Source organism: Ipomoea nil, unplaced genomic scaffold, assembly GCF_001879475.1.
Source record: "Ipomoea nil cultivar Tokyo-kokei standard unplaced genomic scaffold, Asagao_1.1 scaffold3321, whole genome shotgun sequence".
NCBI classification, from domain to species: domain Eukaryota; kingdom Viridiplantae; phylum Streptophyta; class Magnoliopsida; order Solanales; family Convolvulaceae; genus Ipomoea; species Ipomoea nil.
The window spans coordinates 3642617-3670397 of NW_017619749.1; the positions used below are offsets into that span (position 1 = coordinate 3642617).

A 27781-nucleotide genomic window follows, 5' to 3' on the forward strand; every position below is an offset into this window, starting at 1 on the left:
TCTCCATCAACCAAATCTTTGTTAATTAGTTGTTTGGATCACATTATGATTCTGGTTTTGGCCACTTGGTTGGTCTGATTGCAACTTGTTCACTGAACTTTGACTGTGTAGAATGAAGGACTAATTATAATTTGCCGTCCTTGGATACATATGTCACCCTTTCACAAGCATTTGGTCATTTCTTAATGAACCCCAACCACTCTTAGCTTCATCCATGCGTTACACTAATTAAACTAGTGCTCATCAATATTATATGATACAAGAGATAAACACTATTGACACACTCTAATTTTTACATATTTTTATGTTATAAGAAATATATACCCATTTTTAGAAAAAAAAAAAAGTAAAAATTAAGGTGCAGATTGGCGAAACGTTATGCTGCGAACACGTGCCCACCTTGCACGGTGGGCACGGTTTTATATCCATAATTTTTATACTATAGCTTCATAATTTTTATACTGTAGATCCATAATTACAGATTTCTATACTGTAGATTCATAAAATTTATACTTTAGATTCATAATTTCTAAATCATAAATTCATAATTTAAATACAGTATATTCATAATTTCTATACAGTAAATTCATAATTTCTATACTGCAGATTCATAATATCTGTACTGTAGATTCATAATTTGAGCTTGCCCCGTAGACAACGAGAAAGACAAGTTAGACTCTAATAAAACTGTCAACAATATTTAACCTGTTAAACCATTGTGGTTGTATTAGGTATAAGTGTATAACACAACACTAATTCTAAAATAATTTATATTTTTTATATCTACAATTTTAATAAGAACCAATAATGTTAGGTCCTTAACTGGAACAAAAAAATGCCAGTCCTATTGTTTCTTAAAATGAATGGTTCATATTATACTATTGTTTCTTAAAATGAATGGTTCATATTATTTTTATTTTAATATTTTTTATTGATTTTTCTTATTTACCCTCTATTATATTATTTTCTTTCCTTAAATAACTTAAATTCCGTTAGCATAAACTTTAGTAACGGAATATTCCGTTAACTATTTATTATTTTAACTTACACATTAATTTCTATAAGAAAAGTCTTAGTTTCGAACCACATCCCAATTAGAGTTGACATAATTGTTAAACATATACTACGAATATGTTAAAATATATTTAAAATATATATAATATAAAATTTAACATAAACTTTGTTCAAATAATTAGTCTGACTAAATACATAACATTCAAAGTTAAGCATCAAAGATTATAAATCAAGAATTTTAAAAATCATTTGATTTTTATGCATTTAAAAGAAAAACATATTTAGGTTAAGTTTTTTTTTTATTATTATTTAATTAATCTTCTTTTGATTATTTAGATCAGAAAAAAACTTAATATTTCAATTATACTTTTGCATTATTGGTATGATTTAGGTCGTTATGGTATTCATATTTTTTTTTTTATGTATTTTTATAATGGTACAATTATTGTACATTACTTTACAAATATTACACTATTATTTTTTTATCGGACAAAATTGTTCTTACATCATTGTTAGGCCTGCGCGACGTAACTACAAAATTGTTGATCATAAATACAATTACACCTGTATTCTAAAACGGTAGGATCATTTTCTAACGAATGACAATGCTGACATCCCGCTGGCTCTAATTGAACAGGTTTAGACATCAAAATTTTATCAAAGCATGAAAACTTCTAAAGAAATTTGTAAGTTAATTTTTACTATATTATTATAACAATATCAATTGTAACTATATATTTTAAATTATTTATTATATCCTATATTGACAGGAATTGTAACAATTGTCATTGACACACCCTCAAAACAATTTGTCTCAACAACGAATGTAAATTAAAAAAAAAAAAACAAAACAAAACAAAAAAGCAATGATTGCGTTATTGTTGATGAAAAATATGTATGTCACTTTATTACTCTTATTAAACTAAATAAAGTAGTAGCTACAACAAAAAATAATACATATGCATTTAATTAATTTAGAATTAGATGTCTATAATGCCTTTATTTTCTAAAAAAATATTCATTATAAAAAAAATAAAAATAGATATAATTTCATTAGTTATATTATCTTGATTTTCTACAATTCAAAGATTCATTACCTTCAAATTTATTAATTTATTATATTCACTGCATTGTCCATTATTGTCTTCTTTTTACATTATCTTGTAATTAAATATCAAAGTTATAATACAAAATACATTATATATATTTATTTACCAAATATTTTATACAAATATAATAAATATTAATATTTTGTTCAATACTTTCACATGATAACCTACGACACACATTTCACAATGCATGAAACATGTAGGGGAAAACTACCACTACCAAATATCGATTAGAAAATTCAATAAATATTATCTTGCATTTATATATTTTGAATTACGGATTTAAATAAACAAATTCAATATTGATTTACATATTCATGAACATCTCCGATATAATATTGCGTTGATATACTTATTTAAAAATAATAATTGGGCATTATCCCATTCGCGCAAAGCGCGTAAAAAAAACTAGTATAGTTATAAGTGTTGTAATAGTAAACCTTATGTGCTTAGTTTCACATGAAACCCATGATAAAGACGTTACGCTATATTGGAAGTCATCATTATTTATAGAGGGAAAAATGAAAAGGAAGTGTTGTTTGGCACCGGGTAGGATTGCAAATAAGGGAAGCACAAAAAATGCAACTTTTTAAAGGTTAGTTATTATAATTTTTTTCATTGACAAAACCAATCAGTGCATAAAAGTTAAACTGGGAATTGAGAGGGAATATTTATAATGATATGTCTCCACCCAAAACTAAATAAAACTCTCCGGCCGACATAATTTTCCTCAAAAGGACATACATTGGAGTGGCGGAGATCTACGAAGTCAGTATTTAAATGGCATCCTGTATATATACTTATATAATACGGCACAACATTTTTTTAATGTATATATTAATAAATATGGGATATTTTATTCAAATTAATTAATTGAAATTACTTGTTTCTTGGACTAAAATCGTACCGTGAGGATGACTTTTTGGACATAGAAACCCTCAATTCAAGGGAATGTGCGAGTTTATTAGGATGTAATAAGTCCGGCTCACCGTTGGATTGTACTAAACATTAAAGAATTACTTTTAGTATTTGTTTGACGGATCACATTAGATAGGTGTGTATACCTGACAATTTATGTCACAATGCTACAATTGTTACCACTATATAAAATTAAATACAAAAATAACAGGTTAATATTCACACCTAATCGTATCGTGTGTCATTAATATATTGACTTGTTAAAAACTCATTATAATCTGTCTTACCGGGTCAACTTCCTTAACCTTGTAATACAAGCGTTATTTGTGATTTTTAAATATTATTTTATCAATACTAGTATTTGCACCCGTGCGATGCACGGAATGAATATGTTGTAATATATTAAGAATATATGAATCGATAAATAATTATTTAAATTAGAACATCAAATATTATATAGTGCACTTAAAAATATGATTTGAATCGTTTATATATTTTGATGTTATCATTGCTTGAATGTGTGCAAATAATTGCTCAAATTAATAGCTAATGTCTAGATGTACGGATGCGGTCCTATAATTTTTAAGATTTTATTTATCATTGTTTAGTATTTTCATACATTAGGTAAATGTGCTTGTTCTCTAACAACTCAGTTATAGAAATGAATTGCTATCCATATTCATTTGTATGGAAGATATATATATATATATATATAGAGTTAATACCCAAAATCGTCCCCGACTATAGTGGTTTTTCTCAATTTCGTCCTAAACGACTTTGGTGACCTAATATCGTCCCAGACTTTTGTGTTTCGCTCAATTTAGTCCTCCATTGGTTATTTCGTCAAATTGGTGTTAAATAAAGGGACAATTCAATAATGTCAATATTGATCTCTCTTTACTTTCAACTTGTGAAGTGCGAAATTCCTCTTTCTTGTACGAATTACACCCAGAATTACTCCCGGACCTGCAAATCAAATTTTATATTCGCAGTTTTAGGAGTAATTCTGGGAGTAATTCGTAAAAAAAAAAAAGGAATTTCGCAGTTCACATGTCTATGAGTAAAGAGATGTCAATATTAAAATTACTGAATTGTCTATTTATTTAACACCAAATGGACAGAATAACAAATGAGGGACTAAATTGAGCAAAAACACAAAAGTCTTGGACTAAATTGAGCGAAACACAAAAGTCTGGGACGATATTAGGTCACCAAAGTCGTTTAGGACGAAATTGAGAAAAACCACTATAGTCGAGGACGATTTTGGGTATTAACTCTATATATATATATATATATATATATATATATATATATATATATATATATTGTCTAGATATATAGCAATTTTTTCATTTAAAAAAAAATTAATATCATCGATTATATTTACACATTATTGAAACCTCTTTGTAGACGACATTGGTAGTGACAACACAATCTTGTTCATCTTCGTCTAGAGCTAACATCTTCTCCATCAGGACGGGTTACTTGGGTGAAAATATATAATGGTAGAATATCACTCAATTAGTTATCCTATCGTAATATCATATTCATTTTCAGCCAATTATTCTTTTTTATTTTCAATCAATTAGAATATCAAATGCAGTGATATTTTTACCTAACTTCCGTTCCATTTTTAATTTACCTTTACTATTGTTTAAAATATGCATTTACTATTGATAATGTAGAATATTATTATTGGAATATTTTCCTCGAATTTTTAATTTTTATTCCATTTTTAATTAAAATGCAATGATCTTACCATTTTTTAGTCAATTATAGATCATTTTTTATTTGCAGTCAATTATTAATATTCATTTCCTTTTATATTTTCAGTCAATTAGTAATATTAGATTCATTTTCAGTTAATTATTCTTTTTTATTTCCAATCAATCAGTCAATTATAATATAGATGCAGTGATATTTTTACCTAATTTTCGTTCCATTTTAATTCGATGATGTAAAATATTATTAATGAAATATTTTCGTTTCATTTTTAATTTATCATTACTATTTTTTAAAATATGTCTTTACTATTTGATGATGTAAAATATTATTATTAAAATATTTCCTTTCCATTTTTAATTTTCCTTTAGTTCTAACCAAAAAAAAAAAAAAAAAAAAAAAAAAAAAAAAAAAAAAAAAAAAGACTTTGGACTTCTCAATACTTGCACACATTGATTTTTTTTTTTTTGGGTAAACTCAGGGTTTCCACCGTTGAACACAATGATTAATCCCCTCGCTAAATTGTAAGCACCTCTTTTGGGTGGGACAGCTGGCTTAGAGGTTTAAGGCTGCTCCATTCCCAAATCCAAGGATCGAACCCTTGACCTTTGGTTAAGGATGGATGAATCCTTTACACTCAATCACACCCTTCAGGTTACTTGCATGGGCAAGCAATTATGTTTGTAAGAGGAACATTGCTCCTCTTTCCAAACATTTTCAATGTGATATCAAAATGATCCCACATCATTTACAAAGGGAGCCCGTGACTTCCTTTTGTCTTCTTCTTATTTTTTTTAAAATTTTAATTTTATTTTGTATATCGTTTTGTTTGGATTATTATTATTATTATTATTATTATTATTATTATTATTATTATTATTATTATTATTATTATTATTGACAAATTCGTCATTTTAACAATTTATCTTTAATCAAAACACCAAAATTATTATTTAATAACTAAGTAATTTGCTCCAAACTGCTAAAATCTAAAACAATACATATATTTTGAGTTAATCTTTCCTAACCCCCAATAATAAATAATAAATAATAAATAAATAAAACTAAAATAAGAAGACAAAGCTAATGTTTCTTAAATAAAAACCTTTTGACTTCTCAATACTCGCCACATCGATGGGCAAACGATTATGTTTGTACCTCTTATATAGAAGAGCTCAGGAGCTCATCTTTTCAAACATTCTCAATTTGGGATGAAAATGAACACACATCATTTACAAAGGGAGCATGTGGCTCCCCTTTGCCTTTTTTTTTTTTTTTTTTTTTTTTTTAATGTTACTTTTAATTTTATTTTGTATATAGTTTTGTTTGGATTATTATTATTATTATTATTATTATTATTATTATTATTATTATTATTATTATTATTATTATTATTATTATTGTTATTATTATTATTGTTGTTGTTGTTGTTGTTTTGTTGTAATTTGATTATTTGACAAATTCACCAAAATTTTAAGAAATTCGTCTGTTTAATATTTTATATTTAATCAAAAAATCAAAATATTATTTAATAACTTAGCAATTTGCTCCAAACTGCTAAAAACTAAAACAACACATACATTTTGGGTTAATCTATCCAAACCCCCACTAATAATAAATAAATAAATTAATAAAAACTAAAATAAGAAGACAACGCTAAAGCTTCTTAAATAAAAACATTTTGACTTCTCAATACTTGCCCACATTGATGTGCAAGTAATTATGTTTGCAAGAGGAGTTTTGCTCCTCTTATATACATAAGCTCTCTCGTTTCAAACATTTTCAATGTGTGATCAAAATGATCTCATATCATTTACAAAATGAGTCGGTGACTCCTCTTTGTTTTTTCTTTTTTTTTTTTTAATTTTAATTTTATTTTGTATATAGTTTTGTTTGGATTATTATTATTATTATTATTATTATTATTATTATTATTATTATTATTATTATTGTTATTGTTATTGTTATTGTTATTGTTATTGTTATTGTTATTGTTATTGTTATTGTTAGTGTAATTTGATAATTTGGAGAATTCTCCAAAATTTTAAAAAATTCGCTTGTTTAACATTTTATATTTAATCAAAACATCAAAAATATTATTTAATAACTTAACAATTTGCTCCAAACTGCTAAAAACAACACATATACATTTTGGATTAATCTTAGTCAAACCCCCTAATAAATTAAAAAAAAAAAAAAAAAAAAAAACTAAAATAAGAAACCATTAAAATAAGGTTTCTTAAATAAGATCCTTTTGAAACGTTGGGCTTCAATAGGTTGAGTAAGTCTATATGAACAGATACTACATGTAACACGGTGAATCGAATAGTTATGCTGTGGAACCATGTCCACTTTGCAAGGTGGACACAGTTCTATGTTCATAATTACTGAACTATATGTTCATAATTATAAAGCTAAATATTCAGAATCTTTGAACTTCATATTCATAATTATTGAACTCTATATTCACAATTACAAAACTCTATGTTCATAATTACTAAAATATATGTTAATAATTATAAAGCTATATATTCATAATTTTTAAACTTCATATTCACAATTATTGAGTCTCTATATTCATAATTACATAACTATATGTTCACAACACTATATTCATAATTTTAGAACTATATATTCATAATTTTTGAACTATATATATAATTATGAGCAATTTTAGAACCGTGTCTACCTTGCTAGGTGGACACGATCTCCACAACATAATTTGACGTGTCAATAGTACTGAAAAAATAAAATATTTGCCTTTGGACTTCTCAATACTTGTCCACATTGATGGACAAACAATTATATTTGTAAGAAGAGCATTGCTCCTCTTATATAGAGGAGCTCAAGAGCTCATTTTCCAAACATTTTCAATGTGGGATCAAAATGATCCAACATCATTTACAAAGGGGAGCATGTGGCTCCTTTTTGTCTTTTTTTTTTTTTTAATTTTAATTTTATTTTGTATATCGTTTTGTTTGGATGATGATGATGATTATTATTATTATTATTATTATTATTATTGTTGTTGTTGTTGTTGTTGTTGTTATTATTATTATTATTATTATTATTATTATTATTATTATTATAATAAATGTTTGTATATCGTTTTGTTTAGATATATATATTCCTAATTTTTGAATTTCATATTCACAATTATTAAATCTCTATATTCATAATTACATAACTATATGTTTATAATAATGTTCACAACACTATGTTTATAATTATAGAATTATATATTCAAATTATAGAACTATATATTCATAATTATGAACAATTTTTAAACTGTGTCTACTTTGCAAGGTGGACACGGTGCCACAGCATAATTTGTCGAGTCAATAATACTAAAAAAAAAAAAAAAAGTCTTTGGACTTCTCAATACTTGCCCACATTGATGGGCAAGCAATTATATGTTTGTAAGAAGAGCAATGATCCTCTTATATAGAGGAGCTCAAGAGCTCCTCTTTCTAAACATTTTCAATGTGGGATCAAAATGATCCCACATCATTTAAAAAGGGGAGCCACCTTTGTCTTCTTTTTTTTTCTTTTTCTTTTTTTTTAAAATTTTAATTTGTATATAGTTTTGTTTGGATTATTATTATTATTATTATTATTATTATTATTATTATTATTATTATTATTATTATTATTATTATTATTATTATTATTATTATTAGGGAAAATGACACTTTTTCCCCCTATGTTATATGCTTATAGCACTTTTTCCCCCTGAGTTATTCATGCATCCACATTTGCCTCCTCAATTATTATAAAAGTGGCGGTTTTTCCCCCTGATAATATTAAATAGACATTTTTACCCTTAAAATACATATTTTATTTATTTCTCTTGTTCAACAAATTATTGTTTATACGTAGGGATGGCCACGGTTCGGTTCGAACTGAACCGAACACTATAGCAATCAAATAAAAAAAAATTCGGTTATGATTCATAACATAACCCAATATTTGGGTTTCCGTTTATTAAAATTGTGAAGTGGAAAAAAATAGATTCTGAACCGTGAACCAGAGGTTCAAATCGGAACAACTACTAGCAATAGCTTAAAATTAGAATTATAATATTTGCAAATAGTGTATGTTTTTTTCGCATTTATATTGACTCTCACATATAAGTATATATAATCGCGATTTGGTTTTTATTTTGAATCATTGTTTCACAATTTCGGATCCAATTTGAACTGTTGGTTCAAACATTATTTTTAAAATTTTTTTTTTTAAAAGTATTCTAAATTCAACAATTAATGTATTTTATTTTTTCAAATTGTGGTTATAATTTGTTGGAGAAGTAAAATAAATGAAATATTTATTTTAAGGGTAAATATGTCCATTTAATATATCAGGGGGGAAAATTGCCACTTAAATAATATAGGGGGAAAAAGTGCTATAAGTATATAACACAGGGGGAAAAAGTGCCATTTTCCCTTATTATTATTATTGTTATTATTATTTATGAATTAATAGATTTTATTTAATTTCCATTTGAGATTTACTTACCAAATAAGCTTTACTACAAAAGTTTGGGGGGGGGGGGGGGGAATGGATTAGGATGATTTTGTTTTTAATTATATATAGATAAATTGATTCTATTTCATTTTTTAAACAAAATATTCCTTAAAGATTAATAGTAAATGAAGCTAACTTATTAATAACCGATTCTATTACATTTTTTTACGCAGATTTTTTCTTAAAGATTAATATAGTAAAATAAGGCTCAATTTTTATGCAAAATCTTTCCTAAAATATTAATAGTATCTTAATGATTTTTTTTCTTATACTGCTTATTGATTCTTTTTCATTGTTCAGAGTGTAGAAAAAATTCACATGGCTAACATTTTCTTCCATTCATTTCTATTTTTCCATATTATTATTAATTTCCTTCCCAATATTATTCTATATTGTTTTGGCATACGGCTTCCTTCCATTCATTTCTATTTTTTCATATTATTATTAATTATTTAGGTGGGAACTTGTAAATGAGGATATTGTTTTTATTAATTAATATAGAATATAGATTACCAATTAAAATTAAAATTTTTATTATAATTGAACAATAATATTACCAATTATTATTTGAAGATTTTGTAAAACAGTAAGTAAAATTGTATTACGGATAGGAAAATATATGTACTTTAATTTAAATTTAAATTATTAATAATTAATTCTATTTTATTTTTTAACAAAATCTTCCTTAAAGATTAATAGTAAAATAAAGCTAAATTATTAATAACCGATTCTATTACATTTTTTACACAGAATTTTTCTTAAAGATTAATGTAGTAAAATTAAGCTAAATTATTAATAACCGATTTTATTACATTTTTTTACGCAGAATTTTTCGTAAAGATTAATAGTAAAATAAGACTAAATTAGTAATAACCAATTCGTTTTCTATTTTTTGCGCAAAATCTTCCGTAAAAGATTAATAGTAAAATATCTTAATGAATATTTTCCTTATACTGCTTATTGATTCTTTTTTATTTTTCAGAGTGTAGAAAACATTCACATGAATAATATTTCATTCCATTATTTTCCATATTTACATATTATTATTAATTCTCTTTCCAATATTATTATTAATTGTTTGGGGGTATGACTTCCTTCCATTCTTTTTCATTTTTTTCATATTATTATTAATTGTTTAGGCGGGAGCTTGTAAAGGATGATTTTTTTTTATTAATTAATATAGAATATTAATATAGATTAATATAGAATATACATTACTAATTAAAATAAGTTTTTTTTTAAAAAAAAAATATTATATTGAACAATAATATTACCAATTATTATTATTATTATTATTATTATTATTATTATTATTATCATTATTATTATTATTATTATTATTATTATTATTGGTTCACATAGTTGAATTATTTATTTTTTATTTAATTATTATAAACATAAATGATATTTTACTAATTAATTTATGATATTTATCGAATTGTATTTTTTAAATATAGTGTTTTATCCATGCATTGCACGGAATTTTATTTTTGTTATTATGAATTTAAAATAAAAATAGAAAAAATAAAAAGATGTTAAAATGTACAATATAATAATATAGTTGGACTTTTATATATTTAGTCAAGTATTTATTTCATAACATACAAAATTAAAATTTAAATTTTGTATGGTTAATATATTCTCTAATCATGTACATATTTAGATAAATTTATAGAAAAAATTCATATAATTAAGTTGATTTATTCCAAATTGTATTTCATATGTATATATGAAATTTAAAAATATGAATAATAAAAACTAAGAGAATTGTACTTAGAAATCAATAAAAAAAATGTAAATTTTAAATTTTGTATGAATAAATAAATATTCTAATCGGACGCATATCCTTATATGATTGTATAATACTTTGTATATACACATAATATTTATTAATATGTATATAGGAAAGTCCTATAATATAATTTCATTAATTATAATTTATATTGATAGATTTATACTTAAAAAATTATATTTAGAAATTTAAAAAGTATATGTATGTATATTTTAAAAAAAAATTATAAATATTCATGTTTTGTTAATTTTATAATTTTATTTCTTTAATTATATTTCATATTTTATTAATTATAATTTAATGAAAGTGTCACAAATATGTCTACGGAAGAAATCATATATTTCTCAATTTCATTAATTATATTAATTATTATTACCAAATATTGTGGCAATTACCACAATAATTTCATTAATTATAACATTTGTTTTCTTCCAATATTTAAATACATTATCATAAAATTACCATAATAATAACACAAAAGAAGGAAAGAAAAATTATGAGAATAATCTATATCTATATATATTTAAAAGTAAAATCCTCCTAACCAAGTTTATCCCCAAAACTTAGGGGCATATATATATAAATTACATATTTACCATATATGCATATTTTGTGTCTATATAGTATAATTTTTGGTATCAAACATTTGAATGGTAATAAACGGGGGGAAATGTCAACATACAAATGATAATTCTTTCATTTCTATACTAATTTTAATGGTAATTCATTAATTACTACATTTCACGATGAGTGAGCCTGTTCATGCCCATCATTTTTCAAGAAACATAGAAATGAAATAGTCAATAATTAAAATTGTTTATGATTTCATTTTTAATTTTTGTAAAGTTAAAGATATATATTATCGGTGATTATAACATTTTTTGTATTAACTGAAAATTTGAAAGTTTTACCTTTTTTGAGATCTCTTACCATTTTATAATTTCAATATTATGCGATTTTGAACTCATCCATGGTGTACAAATACACTCTTTATGACCATACAAAATCCATTGAGGAGACATTTGTACTGAAGAGTAAACTTCTCCTTAAACTAAATTCGGGTGTCAAGAAAATCTCCGTTTTCATTCATAATGATATTCCTATTTCTGAGTCTCTCATCACTGTTCGGTACATCAATGATGTCTAGATTTCTGGGTCTTCCATTGTTCCCTTTGATCCTTATGATTGTGCCATTGCCAGTATTTTTTTATTTGGGTTCAGTACAACGTGGATTTTTTTGGGAGGTTTCTCTAATTAAATTTTTGGTTAAAAATTTATATTTCCTTTGTATTTTATTTTATTACTTTTTTATTTATTTATACTAATATGTGAATGGAGTAACACAAAATCTGAAATTGTATTTGTTATTTATTTCTTCTTTTTAAATAATCATTATTTTTGTGTTTTACAAAAATTTAGAAAAAAATCAAATATAGCGAGATTTTTAATAAGTTAAACAAACACTCTATTCAAATGATATATATAAAAATGCTGTGAAATGCTGTAAAATGAACTCTATTTGGTAAAAAAAAAAAAAAAAAAAAAAAAAACAAAAAAACAAAAAAAAAAAAAAACATAGAAACTTGAATGGCATGTACAAATCTTGAAGTCAACATACTAACTCTAAGTTTCAGAAAATCTTACAAAATTATCAAAATTACCGTCGTTATCATCCTCGATCGATCGCATATCTACAATCTTCCATAAAAACTAAACCAATAGGGTTCTGTTACAAATGCTCTTCCTCCTCAATTTCCTTTTGTTGAAACAGACCCTCCTTAAGTATCTTCAAACTCATACCAGATGATATAAACTGCAAAACATATTGAAATATGTGAGAATATAGTTAGAAAAATGTAGAAAATTCATACAAAAAGAAAGCAGAGAGATGAGTCTGAGATTCTTTGATTGAAGAAGCCATTGTATTTATAGGTAGAAAATACTAATTCAAAAGGAAAGTATAATAATTTATTTATTTAAGGGAAAGTATAATAATTTATTTATTTAAGGTAATAACATTATTATTATTTATTTATTTATTTATTTTCCATTTGACATTTACTTACCAAATAAGTTTTACTACAAAAGTTTTGGGGGAAAAATTTGTTAGGAGGATTTTACTTTTATTTATATTTATATATTTATATATTTATATATTTATATATATATATATATATATATATATATATATATAGATAATATAGATATAGATTATGGTTAAATATCTTTATTATTTTATTAATTAATTTTTTTGAAGGAACTATTTGATTGTTATAATTAAAATAAAAGTTGTTTCTAAAAATAAAATTATATTAACCTATATATGTAACAAGTTTTAAAGGGTTATTATGTTATATAGTGTCTTGTAGATTTGAAATTTACTAAATGCTAACTAATAAAAGTATATGTCGTGTAGATTTTGTTTTTAACATATTTAAAACTTATGTACGTGTCTAGAATTTTAACCCGTTAGAGTTCATTTTTATCATGTTCTCATTATTATCGTGTCAACTTCTTAACAAATTCAACTATACAATTTGTCCAATCTGGTGGTGTGTGAGAATTTTATAATTTTTTTAAAAATAAAAATGACACCTAACAACCAAAAATAACACATATGACCCAAGAGAAAACAGCATGTGAAGGCGCTACTAATATTCTTCATAGTTATTCATAGAGGCTAGGTAAATAGTTGCTTTTTTTTTTAATAGTAATGAATAGAGAAAAAATGAGTTTATAAAGTTACCAATAAAATTAGTTAATTTATTGGATTTAATATGATTTAATTTAATTTATGTGATTTTCTTTTTATAACTCAAAATTTCTACGGTTGAATATGTGATTAATTGTCTCGCTGAATTGTAAACAACTCTAAAGATAAGACAACTAATATAAAAATTTAATATGTTTTATATCCAAAGTCAAAAATAAAATTCTCGAAGTTTGTGAAATACTCGGTATAATAAAACAGTTAATTTGGACCTCATCTTAAATAATTTTAATATTTGCAAATAAATTTTAAAAATAGTAATAAAGGTGGGAAGGAAAACATTATGTAGTTGGAGTATGTATATTCTTTTGAGGGTGAAAAATAAAAACTTTAGGTCATATCGAAATGGAGAGGAGGGGTCATTAGGAGCCCAAAAAGCAAAAATGCTTTAATGGCGATGATAACATAAAACACAGAAGTGATATGATGTTTTTGGAAGCTGCCAGCCAGCCTCTCATGGGGCCATCATTAGTCCCTTTTATACTTTTATTCTAAACTCCAATCATCTTCTTTTCTTTTCTTTATGCTTAAAACTGCACATCATCATGCTGAATTATATTGCTGATCATGAAGCTTCATATTATACTTAGCTTCTTGGACCGAATATTACTGTTATATCTTAATATATACATACTAATTAAGGATATAATGAATCATATTCACTATTGTCATCTGTAAGTCCACACGTACACCTCTGATCTACTCCCCCTCACGTGCAAATCTTCTGTTCCATCTCTCCACTTTTTCAAATTTCAACTTCTTCATTCTTTTCTCATCTACTGCTTCTGTCTGTGCTCCTTCCCCTCACAGTACTGATTAAGTAACCTTTTTAAACCCAGAAAAGTTAATCATCAAGTCATAATTAAGCGATAATAACCCAGAAAAGTTACCCGCATGGGCAGCTCAACTGGTCATAGAGGTGAAAAGTTAGAAGAATGACTAGGAATCGAGTCTTACCAGCGACAGTATGGGAGCTACCTCTCAAAGTGAGGGGACTCCTTGTGTGCAATAAGCAAAGGTCTAGCTTCTGTGATTCATGTTCAGTTGAGTTACCATGATTTATATCCTCTCAAATGCTCTGTCGGGTCGAAGTGTGATGAGCCCTTAGGGTTGGGGTTTAGCCTTTTGGAAGAATAACCCAAAAAACCTGCCGTCACTACTTGCGGGCACCGGTGAGCGCTACCTTTGTGACCCTATACAACAAAAGATCACACGGAGGTAAATAAGGCTAAATTGTTCATAGCGGACCAGCTCAAACCAAAAATGACAATATAAGTCTCTAACAAAATGTAAATTTAGTATATATAATTATTGTATTAAAAAAAATCTATAAAATGCATACGGTGTTTGATATGATGATCTTGAGACCTTAAGTAAAATGTCTAAATGCAGTTAATTCAATAAAATAGAGTGTGTAGTAGTCAGAAAAATCCAGATGCCACCCTGGTGTGTCACTGTCAATTTAATTGCTTCCAATTCCTCTTCTTGCGGCCATCCCACCCCCATACAAAATCAATACTCCGCGTAATATGATTAGGGAGGAAGAATTAAGCAAGAATATCATTACCCATATAATAAGTTTTAATAATATTTTATTTTAATCAGGCAACGAGTTTTGAGCTATAAATATTAAATAGTGAATTTTGTAATAGGGAGCAAATTAAAAGTTGGTTCATTATGTTATATTATATATATGTTGTAAAAGGCGAGTGTGGCAGTCGAAGATGGACCCGTGCATGGATCCGTAGTCTGCCACTTTTTACCACCTAAAGCCGTGACAATATCGAGTGGTACCAAATTCGAATTTAGTAAAGCTTCAATTATTTTTTGCCATATCATTATCGAGGGGGCTTGCCTAGAACTCAGAGATTATCGCACGTACGGCCTAATTAGTTTTTTTTTTTTTTTTTTTTTTTTAGATGAGACTAATAATTTTATGTGTTAATTTAATTTTGGGTGGCTTCGTTTCGTTATTATTTAACGTTAATTGGGGGAATTAAGGATTATATCTTTTATTGTCTTGAGAATTTAGTGAGTTATTAGCACAAGCTAGCTAGCTGCTTGTTCCCACATGTTTGGGTTAACGTTGAGTAAAAGTTATAATTGAGTAGGCTGTGGAAAGCATTTCAAGAATCTTGAACAGTAATTCCAAACAGTTAACGACGGCTAAATTAAACACACTAATCATATCTTCCCTGACTAGATAAATTATTATTTAAATTACAATTTTTTCATCCCTAAATTATAAAGTAATTATAGAATTTGTCTCTAAGTATTGGTCATGCTCACTTTTCACTCTTAATCTATCATAGCATTGCGTGCACTTTTCGTTCCTAATGTTTTATTCGTAAAGGGACGAAAAATGTTGGCCGATGATAGCTTAGGGACGAAAAGTGAGCATGATTAACAATTAGGGATGAAATCTACAATTATCATATGCATATAACATATAGATGAAAAATGCAATTTTCCCTTCTTGTCGTTGTTTATACTAGTTTCTATTTTATAATACAGCGAAGTGTGTGTGTGTATTTAATTCAAATTAAAATAGAGGAAATGTTATTGTTCTTTAATAGTGACATATTGCACCTTCCAGGAAGGAGACTGTGGTTTTTTAAGATAGAGACATCCTGATCTGAATCCAAATTTGTTTCTTCTTCCCAATTGTTAAAATTCCTATCTGCGTTTTTTTTTTTTTTTAATAAATGAAATGTCACACTTGTGTCTCACGAATTATTATATATCCGTGACACTGGTCGGGACATATTGCTTTAATATGGAATGTAATACTTATACTGAAAATTGTAGTATTAATTAATAAGAAATAATCTGTTTGTTATTTATAAAGAAAAGTGTAATACTTTTGAAAAAAATATATAATACTTTTAGATTAAGGTATTACATTTTCATCAAAATATTACAACTTCACTTATAAATAATGTTGACAAGTATTTGTTACTTATATAAAAGAAAATGTAATACTGTTAAATCAAAAATAAAAGTATTACATTTTTGTTTTCAAAAGAATTATAATCTCCCATCTAAGTAATAAACACTTTATTTCTAATTAGTAATACATTTTTCAGTAAAAATATTAAATTTTCATATTGACGCGACCCGCTACATGATCAGGATTCGTGAGACTGTCTCACACAAGTTTTTGCTTCTTTTTTAAAAGATCATAGTTCCGACCTAATTTTAAAAGGGTGACCAAGTGAATAGATCATGATTCTTATACCAAAATGTTACGAATTGAATTTGATTCTTGCCAATTTTTGTAGGTCCAGTCAGTCACAAAATTTTTCTAGTATAATTTATCTTTCTTGTGTGATTTACAAGTTATTACATAGAAATACAATTTATCCTAGGCACCTTCAAGTAACGGTTGGTTTTCTTTTCTCATTTAAAAAACAAAGTTCTACCTAATTGTTTTTCATGATTGTAAACCATTGAACATTGTGCCATCCAAGCATCTTTGGGTTACTATTTGTACCCTACTTTTCCTTTTACTTTGTTTTCCACACATCAACAATGAATGTTGTCACGTGTAAACGTAATTCAACTTTTATCACACAAATTATTGGCATCTATTTTGCAAATCCCGTGATGTACTGTTTGTTCCACACATGAAAAGTAAAATAAACACCGCAGGAGTAACAAACATAAACCACAACCTCGTCAACTTCATGTCCGCCCACAGATATGAAAAGCCAAGATAACACTCTTCCTTTCCTGAATTTTTTATTAATAAAGCAATATTACTAAGTATATATCCTAATAATTATTCTTGAACCACATAGTATATAGTATATACTGCACATATATGTAATTTTTTTAAAAAGAAAAGAATCTTGAAAGTTATTGAGTGTCAGGCTCGGATCACAAGGGTTCGTCATGGGTTCGTACACAGTCAATTTGCAAAAGGCACTGGAATGTTACAAGTCCTCAAAACCTAAAACTAAAAAGAAAATGGGGGGAGAGAAAATTGAGTAAAAAAAAAAAGAAAAAAGAAATTTAGAGTTAATAAAGGGTGGTTTTTTTTTTTTTTTTTTTTTTTTTTTCAGTTTTGACTGGTGCAAGCAGCTTCTTCTTGGATTCTGGCAAGCAGTTGGTGAACGGCGTCAGCTATTTCGTCTACTGTTGTAAGCTGGCAACCATCCTCAAGCTGTTTCATGATGATCATGCAAACCAACACTTAATTAATGAAAGAATCATTAGTTACCTAGCTAATTAAGGTTTAGACGAAGTTAATGATGAACAAACCTTAACGCTAAGCGAGTAGAGCACCATTTGATCGACGGTGGTGACGTTGAGGTGAAGAACAGTGAGCCATAGATACTGAAGATTAGCGACGATCTTGAGGAGCTGCCTCGGCCTTTTCTTCGACAGTATCTTCACATTGGCGTGGCTCTCCACCATCGTCACTTCGATGTCCGCCAACGCCGACCGGTTCTCCGCCGGCGATGTCGCCGCCTCAGGTGCGCCGGCCGATGATGACCCAACACCGTTAGTTGCTCCCTGGGTCTTTGAGTACTGCGGGAACGTGAAGAAATCGGCGAACAGTGGCGGCGACGACACGCCGCCGTTGTCGGGTTGATTATTATTGTTGCTGACACGGTTATGTGCTTCGAGGGTTTGAAGATGTTGCTCAAGCTCCTTCACGAAATTAATGGCGCCTCCAATTATTGACGCTTGATCACCCTGTAATTAAAAAATAAATAAAATCTCAAATTTTATACTAAACTGCTCCGTATAAATTACGACTAATTCTTTATTATATATTGATTTGACCACCATTAAAACAAATAAAACAGCTAAGATCTTAATTATACTACAATTTAGTGTAAAAAGTGGCTCGACAAACTGTTTCATGTCTTTATCGTGTTGCATTCATTAACCAGCTCAATTTTATATCGAATTTAGTTCAATGATTCAGTATGCAAAGAGAAGAGATCAATGTTCGAATCTTCACAAATTCCTTGTTATCTCGTAGTGTGGAGACCTTCGAGATTGAGGATTCAACCTTTTAGGAGCTTAATTGAACCATGTTTATAGAAAAATAAAATTATTATTCTTAATTTTCCTCAATATGGTTTTTTGTTAAATGTAAATTTAATTAACGTACGAAAATTAAAAGAAACATCAACTGACCCTTTGAACGTAGGAAGCTGGCATCATAGATCGAATAACGGCGAGGTATTCATTCATCTGTTTGCGGCGGTTGCGCTCCACGGCAATGTGAGTCATTCTCTGATTCTCCAACTCCTCCTTGTTCTTGCACGTCCTAGTCCGCCGCCGCTTGCGCCTGCCGGCGGCGGCGGAAAGCGTCGCCGGCGGTTGATCCATGGCGGCGGCAGCTGGCAAGGACCCATCGACGACGAGGAGCGAGGGATGGTGATCGCCGCCGTTACACGCTTCCGGCGAGGAGTTGGGATCCCAATACCCGTGCAAGCTCTGATTGTCCATACTGGTAGTCGTATTATCCTCTAGCATCCCAAGAAACGCCTTGTCAACATCTCCCTGAGAGCTAAAATCATAGCCCCCCACCCCCCACCTCCATAAAACTCTTTACACCCATAAACTAACGAATCTTGAGGGTAGATCACAGTTTCTAAAGCCATTTTCACAGCAAAAGTCCAAAAGACTATTCCAAACCACTGTAATTTTGAATTTTCTCTAGATCTTGTATAAGAACAAGCTAGATTTGGGGTTGCACATTGAGCAGTGGCCTTTGTTTGCTTTGTTTCAAATATGGACAAGTAGAGGAGCAAATAAAAGGGACCAGAAAAGTGGTTCGGAAAGGCCAAGGGGAAAAGGATGGAGAAGAAGTTGTTAGAAGGTGAGAAACTGAGGAGAAATTGGACGGTCTTAAGCATATGCCCAAGCGCTACAAATTAAACCCAAACAGCCACCAAACAAAGTAGGGTTAAGGGAAATGGTTTGATACAACTTTTATAGACGAACATGCACACTACTAATATTATATGTCATCACCAATACTGCAATTTATATGACTTTTACACATGTCCTTACACTGCTCCTGTGATGATTAATCATGTATATATAGTTTACCTGGTAGGTATAATATTTGATCTCTACGCTACTCTACACAAATTCATGTTCAATTCAAGTTGTGCCATAAACACTAATAACTAGTCCTTTGATTAACTAACCTTGTGGTTGCATTCGCGTACTAATTGTCCAAAAGAGACTATTCATGCATAGTTGTACCTGCTACAAAAGTATATAATAGTTCGATCGTTAGTGTGATCTAATCTAAGTTCGGTAAGTACAATAGGATGTAAATCGCGAGTCATTCAGTCAATCTCTAGGTTCCCACCCATACTGGTAAACTATACGCACAAGGAGTCTTCATATTCTCTAACTGGTTAAGGTCTCTCAACAACCCCCTAGGTTGTGAACTAATCTTAGCTTAGTTTAACCTGAGTTGTGTAGGTCTGTAGAGTTTGACGCTTACTTAGAAATACATGTAATACACAACCAATCATCTATTTTTGCAGTTGCATTAATGGCTCGTATAGTCGTATATATACTATTTGTCTCAAATTATTGGGTTAATTCAATATCAAATATTTTTTATGAACACTTAAATACTGCACTCAAATGAGATAATTGATTATTACTGTGAAATCTAGGAAAGAAAATGATGTTAATATTGTACAATAGGCTATATGATCCATGGTACGTGACACAACATATGTACAAATAGATGAATAAGGCACTGTTAACTTTCTCTTTCGATGACATGGTGGTTCTGCAAGGACGGAAAAGTCCTCCGTCAGCTTTGGTGCAGTGGGGGCGAGACCGTCCTTTCACCAACTTACGCACAAGTAGGTGCATTGTGTCACACACAAAAGGGGGGTGCCTATGAGGCCCGTAGCCATTGTTTAGTTTAGGAAATTCATAATATGCATGGTCGGACGCTGCGCACAAGAAGCGAAGAGAGAGGGAATTGCTGACGAAAAGCTTGATAAAAGCTTTCTCACACATTCCAGCAAAATCTAAAAAGAGACTACGGTCCACGTGTTGTTAGAACTTGTAAAATTCAATTATCAAACTTATGCTTTTAGTATCTTAAAATTGTCACAAAATTAACTTAAAAGTAGAGATTTAATTTCAAGTGAAGTAGTTAATGTGAGATGATGAGAGTAATTGTGTAATGATAAATTATAAAGAAACAAGTTGTATATGTGTGTGAATATTTGTGAGACAGAACATTGAGGTTTGCATAGGATATCTATTATGTCGATAGCAGAGGAATCCATGTGACTTCACGAAACAAGAATAGGGAGCTCTGTTATCTTCTACGATGATGACTCTGTTTCACCACTTCCTTTCCCAAGACTACTGTCCACTGTCACAGTTCCCCAGTTTTACCACAGGATTTTACCATTAACTGCTAGTACGGAGTATATTCACGGTTAATTATCCCCCCCTCCCTCCCACATTCTCTTTAGTCTTTAGTCTTTACCCCCCTCTGTCCTCTCATCATTTCACAGTGTTACTGGAAAAACATATGGTGATATCACGGGTCTCAAACTGTGAATAGTAAAAATCCAGAGGGTTAATATAGTAAAATTTCAAATGCCACACGCTTCAACGTGCTCTTGCATGCCAATTCAAAACGACATTTAAAATTAAAGGTAGTCCTGTCAAAACGACATTCTTTTGGGTTTCCAACGGAATATTACTTAAAACTGTGCCTTTCAGTATTATACTTTATAATTTATATTTCCCTTTTCATTCCTCTGAAAGCTACACGCATCAAGATTGAACTACTTGGAAATACTATAATGTTGTTTTATGGTGTCACGTGATGCGAAGTACAAAATTTTACAATATGAAAAATAAACCGTACCCTATAAAACAAACATTTTATTTACAAAAGTGTTACCGTGTTCGCTTCTATAGTTAAAATGTTATACCTTGTAATATGGTGTAGAATCTTTTGGGTTTGTTATCATGCGAGAGCTGATGAAAAATAGGGGATAAAATCCAAAAACAACTGGCAGTACATAGACCTTGATTAGTGCATCATTAGCATGCTAAGCTAGATTAAGCGATTCGATGAGGGATTAGGTGGGGGATATTAGGATAATAATGCAATTAAAATAAGTTGAGAGTGATCAATTAGTGAATAATTTAATGGGGGGAGATGATTAGTTTAACAAGAAGGTAATATTCTTTGAGAATTTCGAAGCGGGTGGAGGGGGATTGAAGACGCAAACCCTAGAGGAAAGAAAGTCGTGGATTCTTTTGGAAAAAGGCTATTGTCTTTTGAGCTGATGGGAGTAGTACAATAGCCATGAAGCTACCAAATTTCATGGCTTGGATAATGGGTTGGGAGTTGTGTGTGTTTGTGTGTGTATGGGCAGATTCATGTCCTCTTTTCATAACATTATTGAGGAGGAATCTGTCCTTGCATGCTATCTTCTGCCCTGCTACTTCCTTCCTAACGTTTTATATATTGTAGGTACATGTACTTGCCACTACGTCATAAGTTATATATAGTTCGTAGCAAAAATGAAATTTTATTTTCTCAACTTATATCGCCACACATTTTTAAGAGGCAAGGTATTGGACTTGACTTTTCAGATCTTCGTTCAACAATCCCACTAATTAATTGTTGAGCATAATATATATATATATATAACATAAATGTGCAATTCAATTATTAGCTTAGACTTTTAGTTGAGATGGAACACATGCTTCAATTTTGTATCAAAGTCATGCCAAAGGTCAATTTTAATCACCTGGTGTTAGACTTGATCCTTCACCGGCCTACGCTCAAAAGTACCCTCATTCTACTTAGCTTACATGTGTTTGTGATGAGTAAGCTTGTGAAATTTGATGAGTCTAGAATTTTTTAATTTCACCGGAAATAATTTTGCTTGATGCTTTTAAATTTTGTATTTAAAGTAGGTATCTAGCTTTTGTGTAGTTGAAGTATAATGACGGATTATAATAAACAACGCAACTTGTTAATGAAGATATAGAGCACTAGATGAACTTTTCATATGTGTGTTGCTCTATATGTTGTCTTTTTGGTCAATTTTTGTACTATACTGTATCGCAAGTCAATAGTTGATTTGTCTAGTATAGGCAAAAATGAGTGTGTTTATATTTATTTATTTACTTATTTATTACGGAGTAACAATTCTTAACATGAAAACAAATTGATTGAAATACTTAAAATTATTGAAATCTGGACAAAATACTTTAATTTAGTTCATTAAGTAATAATAATTTTCTTTATTACAAATATTTTTTTTATATACTCCTCATCTAGATTTTTTTTTTAAAAAAATAACTAATACATTTTTTAACCATCCAGATATGGTATATTTTACTTAACGAATGATTACCCAAAAAAATATTTAAATAATTAAATAAATTAAGAGAAGACTAGGGGAATAGAAATATGAAATAGACTATATTATATATGAACATAGAATGATATAAAATTTTGGGTTTTGCCGAAGGTGGCGGGAACACTACTAAACCCTAGCATTTCCTGTCTTGAGCGTTGTCGTAATTCTCATGCATTAATAATAATGTGTACTCTACCCTAGCACTGCACGTCCTTGTAATTACAACTCATCATCTAACAAAACACCAAAAAGAACCAAATTTATTATTGTTTTTTTAATTCCTAATCGCATGTGTTTTTAGCGTAAACCGCGGTTGCGCAGAAACCTTATATTAATCAATTATTTCTTGCATGTGCCCCGCCACGGTCTACGTACATAAAGTACTGATAATACGTAGATTTATGTAAACACTTCATGTTTTTTACTCTTTAAAAAAAAATAAAAAATAAAACTTTTTGGTGAAAATTAAACGTTGGGTTTTTTTTTTTTTTTTGACTGGATCTCTTGTTGGTATGGTTCAATAATGTCTGCCTTGTTTGCTAAAAACAGGAAGTTTTGACTTGTTCAAGAAACTGTGGAGCCGATGGGGCCTCAAATTCTGGGAACCTGCTTCTTTGTATTTGTTGTTGGCGTTTGGCCAAGCCAGATTCTCTGCGACATCATTAGTGGCCTTTTGCTATACGTACGTATATGTTTTTCATGCTAATTAAATGATATTAACAACCTATAACGTTAGTTAATTAGTTGGTGCTTGAGCTTGCGAAGTAGTTACTACATAGTATTTATGCAAAAACAAACACGGACAATGTCAAAATAGAAAATGAAAATGAAGAAGATGTAGAGTTTATTCGGTGTGACACGTACATAGCATACATTTAGATGAGTGAAAGATATATTTTATTAATTAATTGGGTTGGTAAAACATCCACATTACAAGAATCATATTTTTATGTCAATTTATTAATTGTACATTTATAAATTTACTCATGTATCGTACCCCAACCGACTTCAGGCTCTAGCCACAGCTCACAGAGACAGTGTTGTCATTCCGTTGTGTAAGTTACATTGCACTCTACTTAATATCAACAGTAACATATGAGACATACACAGATGTTGTGGGCATGGAATTACTAAGGGCTCGTTTGGAAAGTAGGAAAATGACTTCTGGAAAATGTTTTCCGAGTTTTCAGTGTTTGGATGAACCATGAAAATCCAGTCGTTTTCTGTTGATTGGGGAAAATGGCATTTTGGCAGAAAATGACTTCCGCCTTCCACCAAAATGTTTAATTATACAATTCTACTAATTTTCAGAAAATAAACCAAATACATCAAATTTTTCAAAATGCAACCAAACACCGGAAAAGAAAATATTTTCTGAAAAAATAACTCATTTTCCAAAAGTTATTTTCCTACTTTCTAAACGAACCCTAAAATGCATATTTTAATGTGCATCTGGAAATAAAACTTCAGTTAAAATTTTACTTAGATTACGATATTTTTTGGAGAATTAATAGGACTTACGCAACATATATACAACATAAACTATATATGCCTTAAAAATATGGAGAGGATAAGCAATATATCTATGTTCTGGGTTTACATGATTACAGAGAAGACGAGGTAGCCATCATTATTGTAGGAGCAGACAAAAACGTTACGACACAAGACGTCATTGGCAATCCGACCAGCCATGGTGTCGTGGAGACATAGGAGCGATTCAAGCCCAAGTAGTGAATTAATAATCCTAGATTATTTCATATTATACGATGGATTATTATGACACGACTAATATGATTAATGAAATCCCATTTCGCTTGAGCATAAAGTCACAGAGGCCCCCACGGTGAGGATATTCAATTGGATTCATATCTACCAAATATTAATAAACAAGATTATAGAAATTCCTAGGGTTTGTCATGACGCAACAAGGGCGGGGCGGACGATGAAATCCCGTCCCTTAAATTCATTGAATTTGCAAAAAGGAAATGAATGATTGATGGTTGGACAGTGAAACGTTGGGGCTATGGAACAAGAATGAGAGAATTGGGAGTCAAAATTAGAACAAGGGGAATTGAAAAACGATCGACACGGTTTGTCGTACGTGATGCCTCGTGTGACAACGTAACATCGCGACCATATATTTATTCTCAGAAAGAGAGCTGCTGGGGATTGTAGTGTATGTATAGGACCCCCGTCACTGTTGAGAGTGCTGCTGCGTACGTGATCGAATTTAACAGCTCCGTTCCATTAAACACCAAAGAGAAACCAAAAAAAAAAAAAAAAAAAACACTCACTCACTTCAACAATCAAATTTTGCTTGGTGCAGAAGTATGCTGCCCTAGTTAGCCTAAAACCTAGTCTAAAATTTGGAGTAATGTTCTTGAAGAGTTTTTCTCGGTTGAGTATATAATATATAAATAATAAATATAGATTGGACCAGCTATTTGCTAGCTTAATATTTTAATTGAGACCGAAACATATCTTTCATTTCTGTATCAAATCCAAACCATGCAAAAATGCGAGACACTACAAGAAACTAGCTAAGAAAATAGTGAAATAGGGGTTCAGCCTTTTTTTGGAAGAAGAAAATAGTGAAATACCTGAAGTTTTTCTTGTGGTGTGAGTTATTTGAGGTTGGATTGGATCGAAACCATATTTTAGTCTATCTATAATCTTGAGTTAATCTATGTTTCAGTTTTTGCTTTAGGTAGGGGTAGTTACGTTGCTGAATGAAATTTATAATGCAATGCAAGATTGTATGCTTTCGGGTGGGAGTGAATCAAGTTTGTGGCCAAGTATAAACCATATTTTGTAGTTTTTGTTTAGGGTAATTAGTAAGTGGATTATTAGTACAATACAAAATTATTGGGTGATTCATGACTATGGTACGATTTTTGTGCGACATGTAAAAAAGTTACATTTTGGTGTTTAAAAAAAATTACTTATTTCCTTTCAAAATCATATATACCAAATATAATAATTGAACTTCCTTATAATTTTAATTCACCAATGAAACAATTAAATGTGAATTAGCACTTTATCCCTTTTCATGAAATTACAATTATTTTCCCCTAATTCCCCCTCTACCAACTAGCTATCAAACTACACGAAAACAATAGAACACCTATACGTTAATGAATTTGATTTTTGTTATAATGTGATTTATTTATTATCCTTTCAGGAGGGAGTTTATCGAGTTTGTAAGTTGTACCAAACCCATATTTTAGTCCGTTTAGAATATATAGTCAATGCATACAAGTTGCAAGATTATACACGCAAAAATTTTGAGCCACACCTTCCATTCTCTAAGTCAAATTTTGTGAAAACAAAAAATTATATTAATATTTTGCTATATAAAAATAATAATTGCAACGGCATCTTTTATCTCAGTAACCAAAAAAAAAAAAAAAAAAGGAGTATAAATGTAATGTAAGTGAGCGTAAGAAAATGAATGGTATAGAGAAAATGGAACTGAAGAATCTTTGGGCTATAAATGAAATAGTTCCCATAAGTAGGATGTACATGTTGAAATGACGTTGGAGGGTCTTTGTCCGATTCTTTTGGACGAGCATCAGCTTGTCGATTACCGGCCGTACACGTTTTGTCAGGCCGACAACAGCTGGGCCAAGTGGGCCGGCGGTACCAGCGGATACCGCGGCGGGGCGGAGCCAAGTACCTTACCGCCCACCCGTGCTTGCTTGTTTTTCATCCTCAAAAACCACGGATCCGCTTGGCGTTTTCTGTCGCCCCTCACTCTCCGTTGGGCGTCGCCTCTCTACATTAATTCAATAAATCTAATCCGAATTTATGATTATTAGTTAAGGGCGATTGAATTCGGATTAGTTCAACGTTTCTGAATGCCCTGCGCCGTACTGCACTGGATTGAACTTTGACAATTTGTCGTGTTTGGGCAGAGATTTTTTTAGCTTTGACCAGGGCTGTGTCGTGTCATTTTGGGAACTAAAAACTAAACACTAAAGAGGGCTTTGTTTTAAGTTTACCTTTTGGGTTTGGTCGGGACTTCCACTTCACTCGTGGGCTTTTGGTTTCCCAAGCCCTACATGAGTTCAACAACTTGGACGCTTCCCCAAGCCCACAATATTTGTGGGCCATTACAGCCATAACCGCTGGACTCCAATTATTATTCTTCCAAAAGCTGAACCCCAACCCTAAGGACCCCGGACTCTAATTATTATATTCATGAACTAGGATTCATCCTCATCTAAATATTACGTGTCTATAACTATTAGCTTATTAAATTTTCAATACATAATATGTTACGCCTTCAATTTATTTACATGCACATAAATCATTAGTTGTAAATACAAAATATGTAAACAAAAGACACATAAATGTTATTTTGGACTAAAGTCCAAATGCAAAGTAAGTCATGGGCCATGGTATAGTTTGCTACTGGATTCTCTTGCTCCCCTAAAGGGTGAGTGAGTGAAACATATTTGAAATCTTCATAAATGTCCTTCCAAGTTCCAATGATATTTATTTCTTCTTTTAATGTTCCTAATATTGTTGTTTACATGTA

General features: G+C 29.7%; 1 protein-coding gene across 1 annotated transcript; it reads right to left on the minus strand.

The window, feature by feature from the left end:
- Positions 1-17675: 17675 nt before the first annotated feature.
- On the minus strand, positions 17676-19799 carry LOC109169660 (transcription factor bHLH96-like). The gene is made up of 3 exons (XM_019318522.1): positions 19001-19799; positions 18113-18550; positions 17676-18014 (listed from the first exon to the last, which is right to left on the minus strand). The coding sequence occupies exons 1-3, from the start codon at positions 19340-19342 to the stop codon at positions 17910-17912; spliced, it is 885 nt and encodes a 294-aa protein (XP_019174067.1). The 5' UTR covers positions 19343-19799; the 3' UTR covers positions 17676-17909.
- Positions 19800-27781: the final 7982 nt, after the last annotated feature.

What these genes read in the sequence shown, in the direction of transcription:
- LOC109169660 (XM_019318522.1), bottom strand. Translation starts at nt 19,342, where the DNA reads ATGCTAGAGGATAATACGACTACCAGTATGGACAATCAGAGCTTGCAC. An exon ending in CAGCTTCCTACGTTCAAAGG is followed by an intron (nt 18,551 to 19,000) that starts GTCAGTTGATGT and finishes TTTTAATTACAG; the next exon opens with GGTGATCAAGCGTCAATAAT. An exon ending in TCTACTCGCTTAGCGTTAAG is followed by an intron (nt 18,015 to 18,112) that starts GTTTGTTCATCA and finishes ATCATGAAACAG; the next exon opens with CTTGAGGATGGTTGCCAGCT.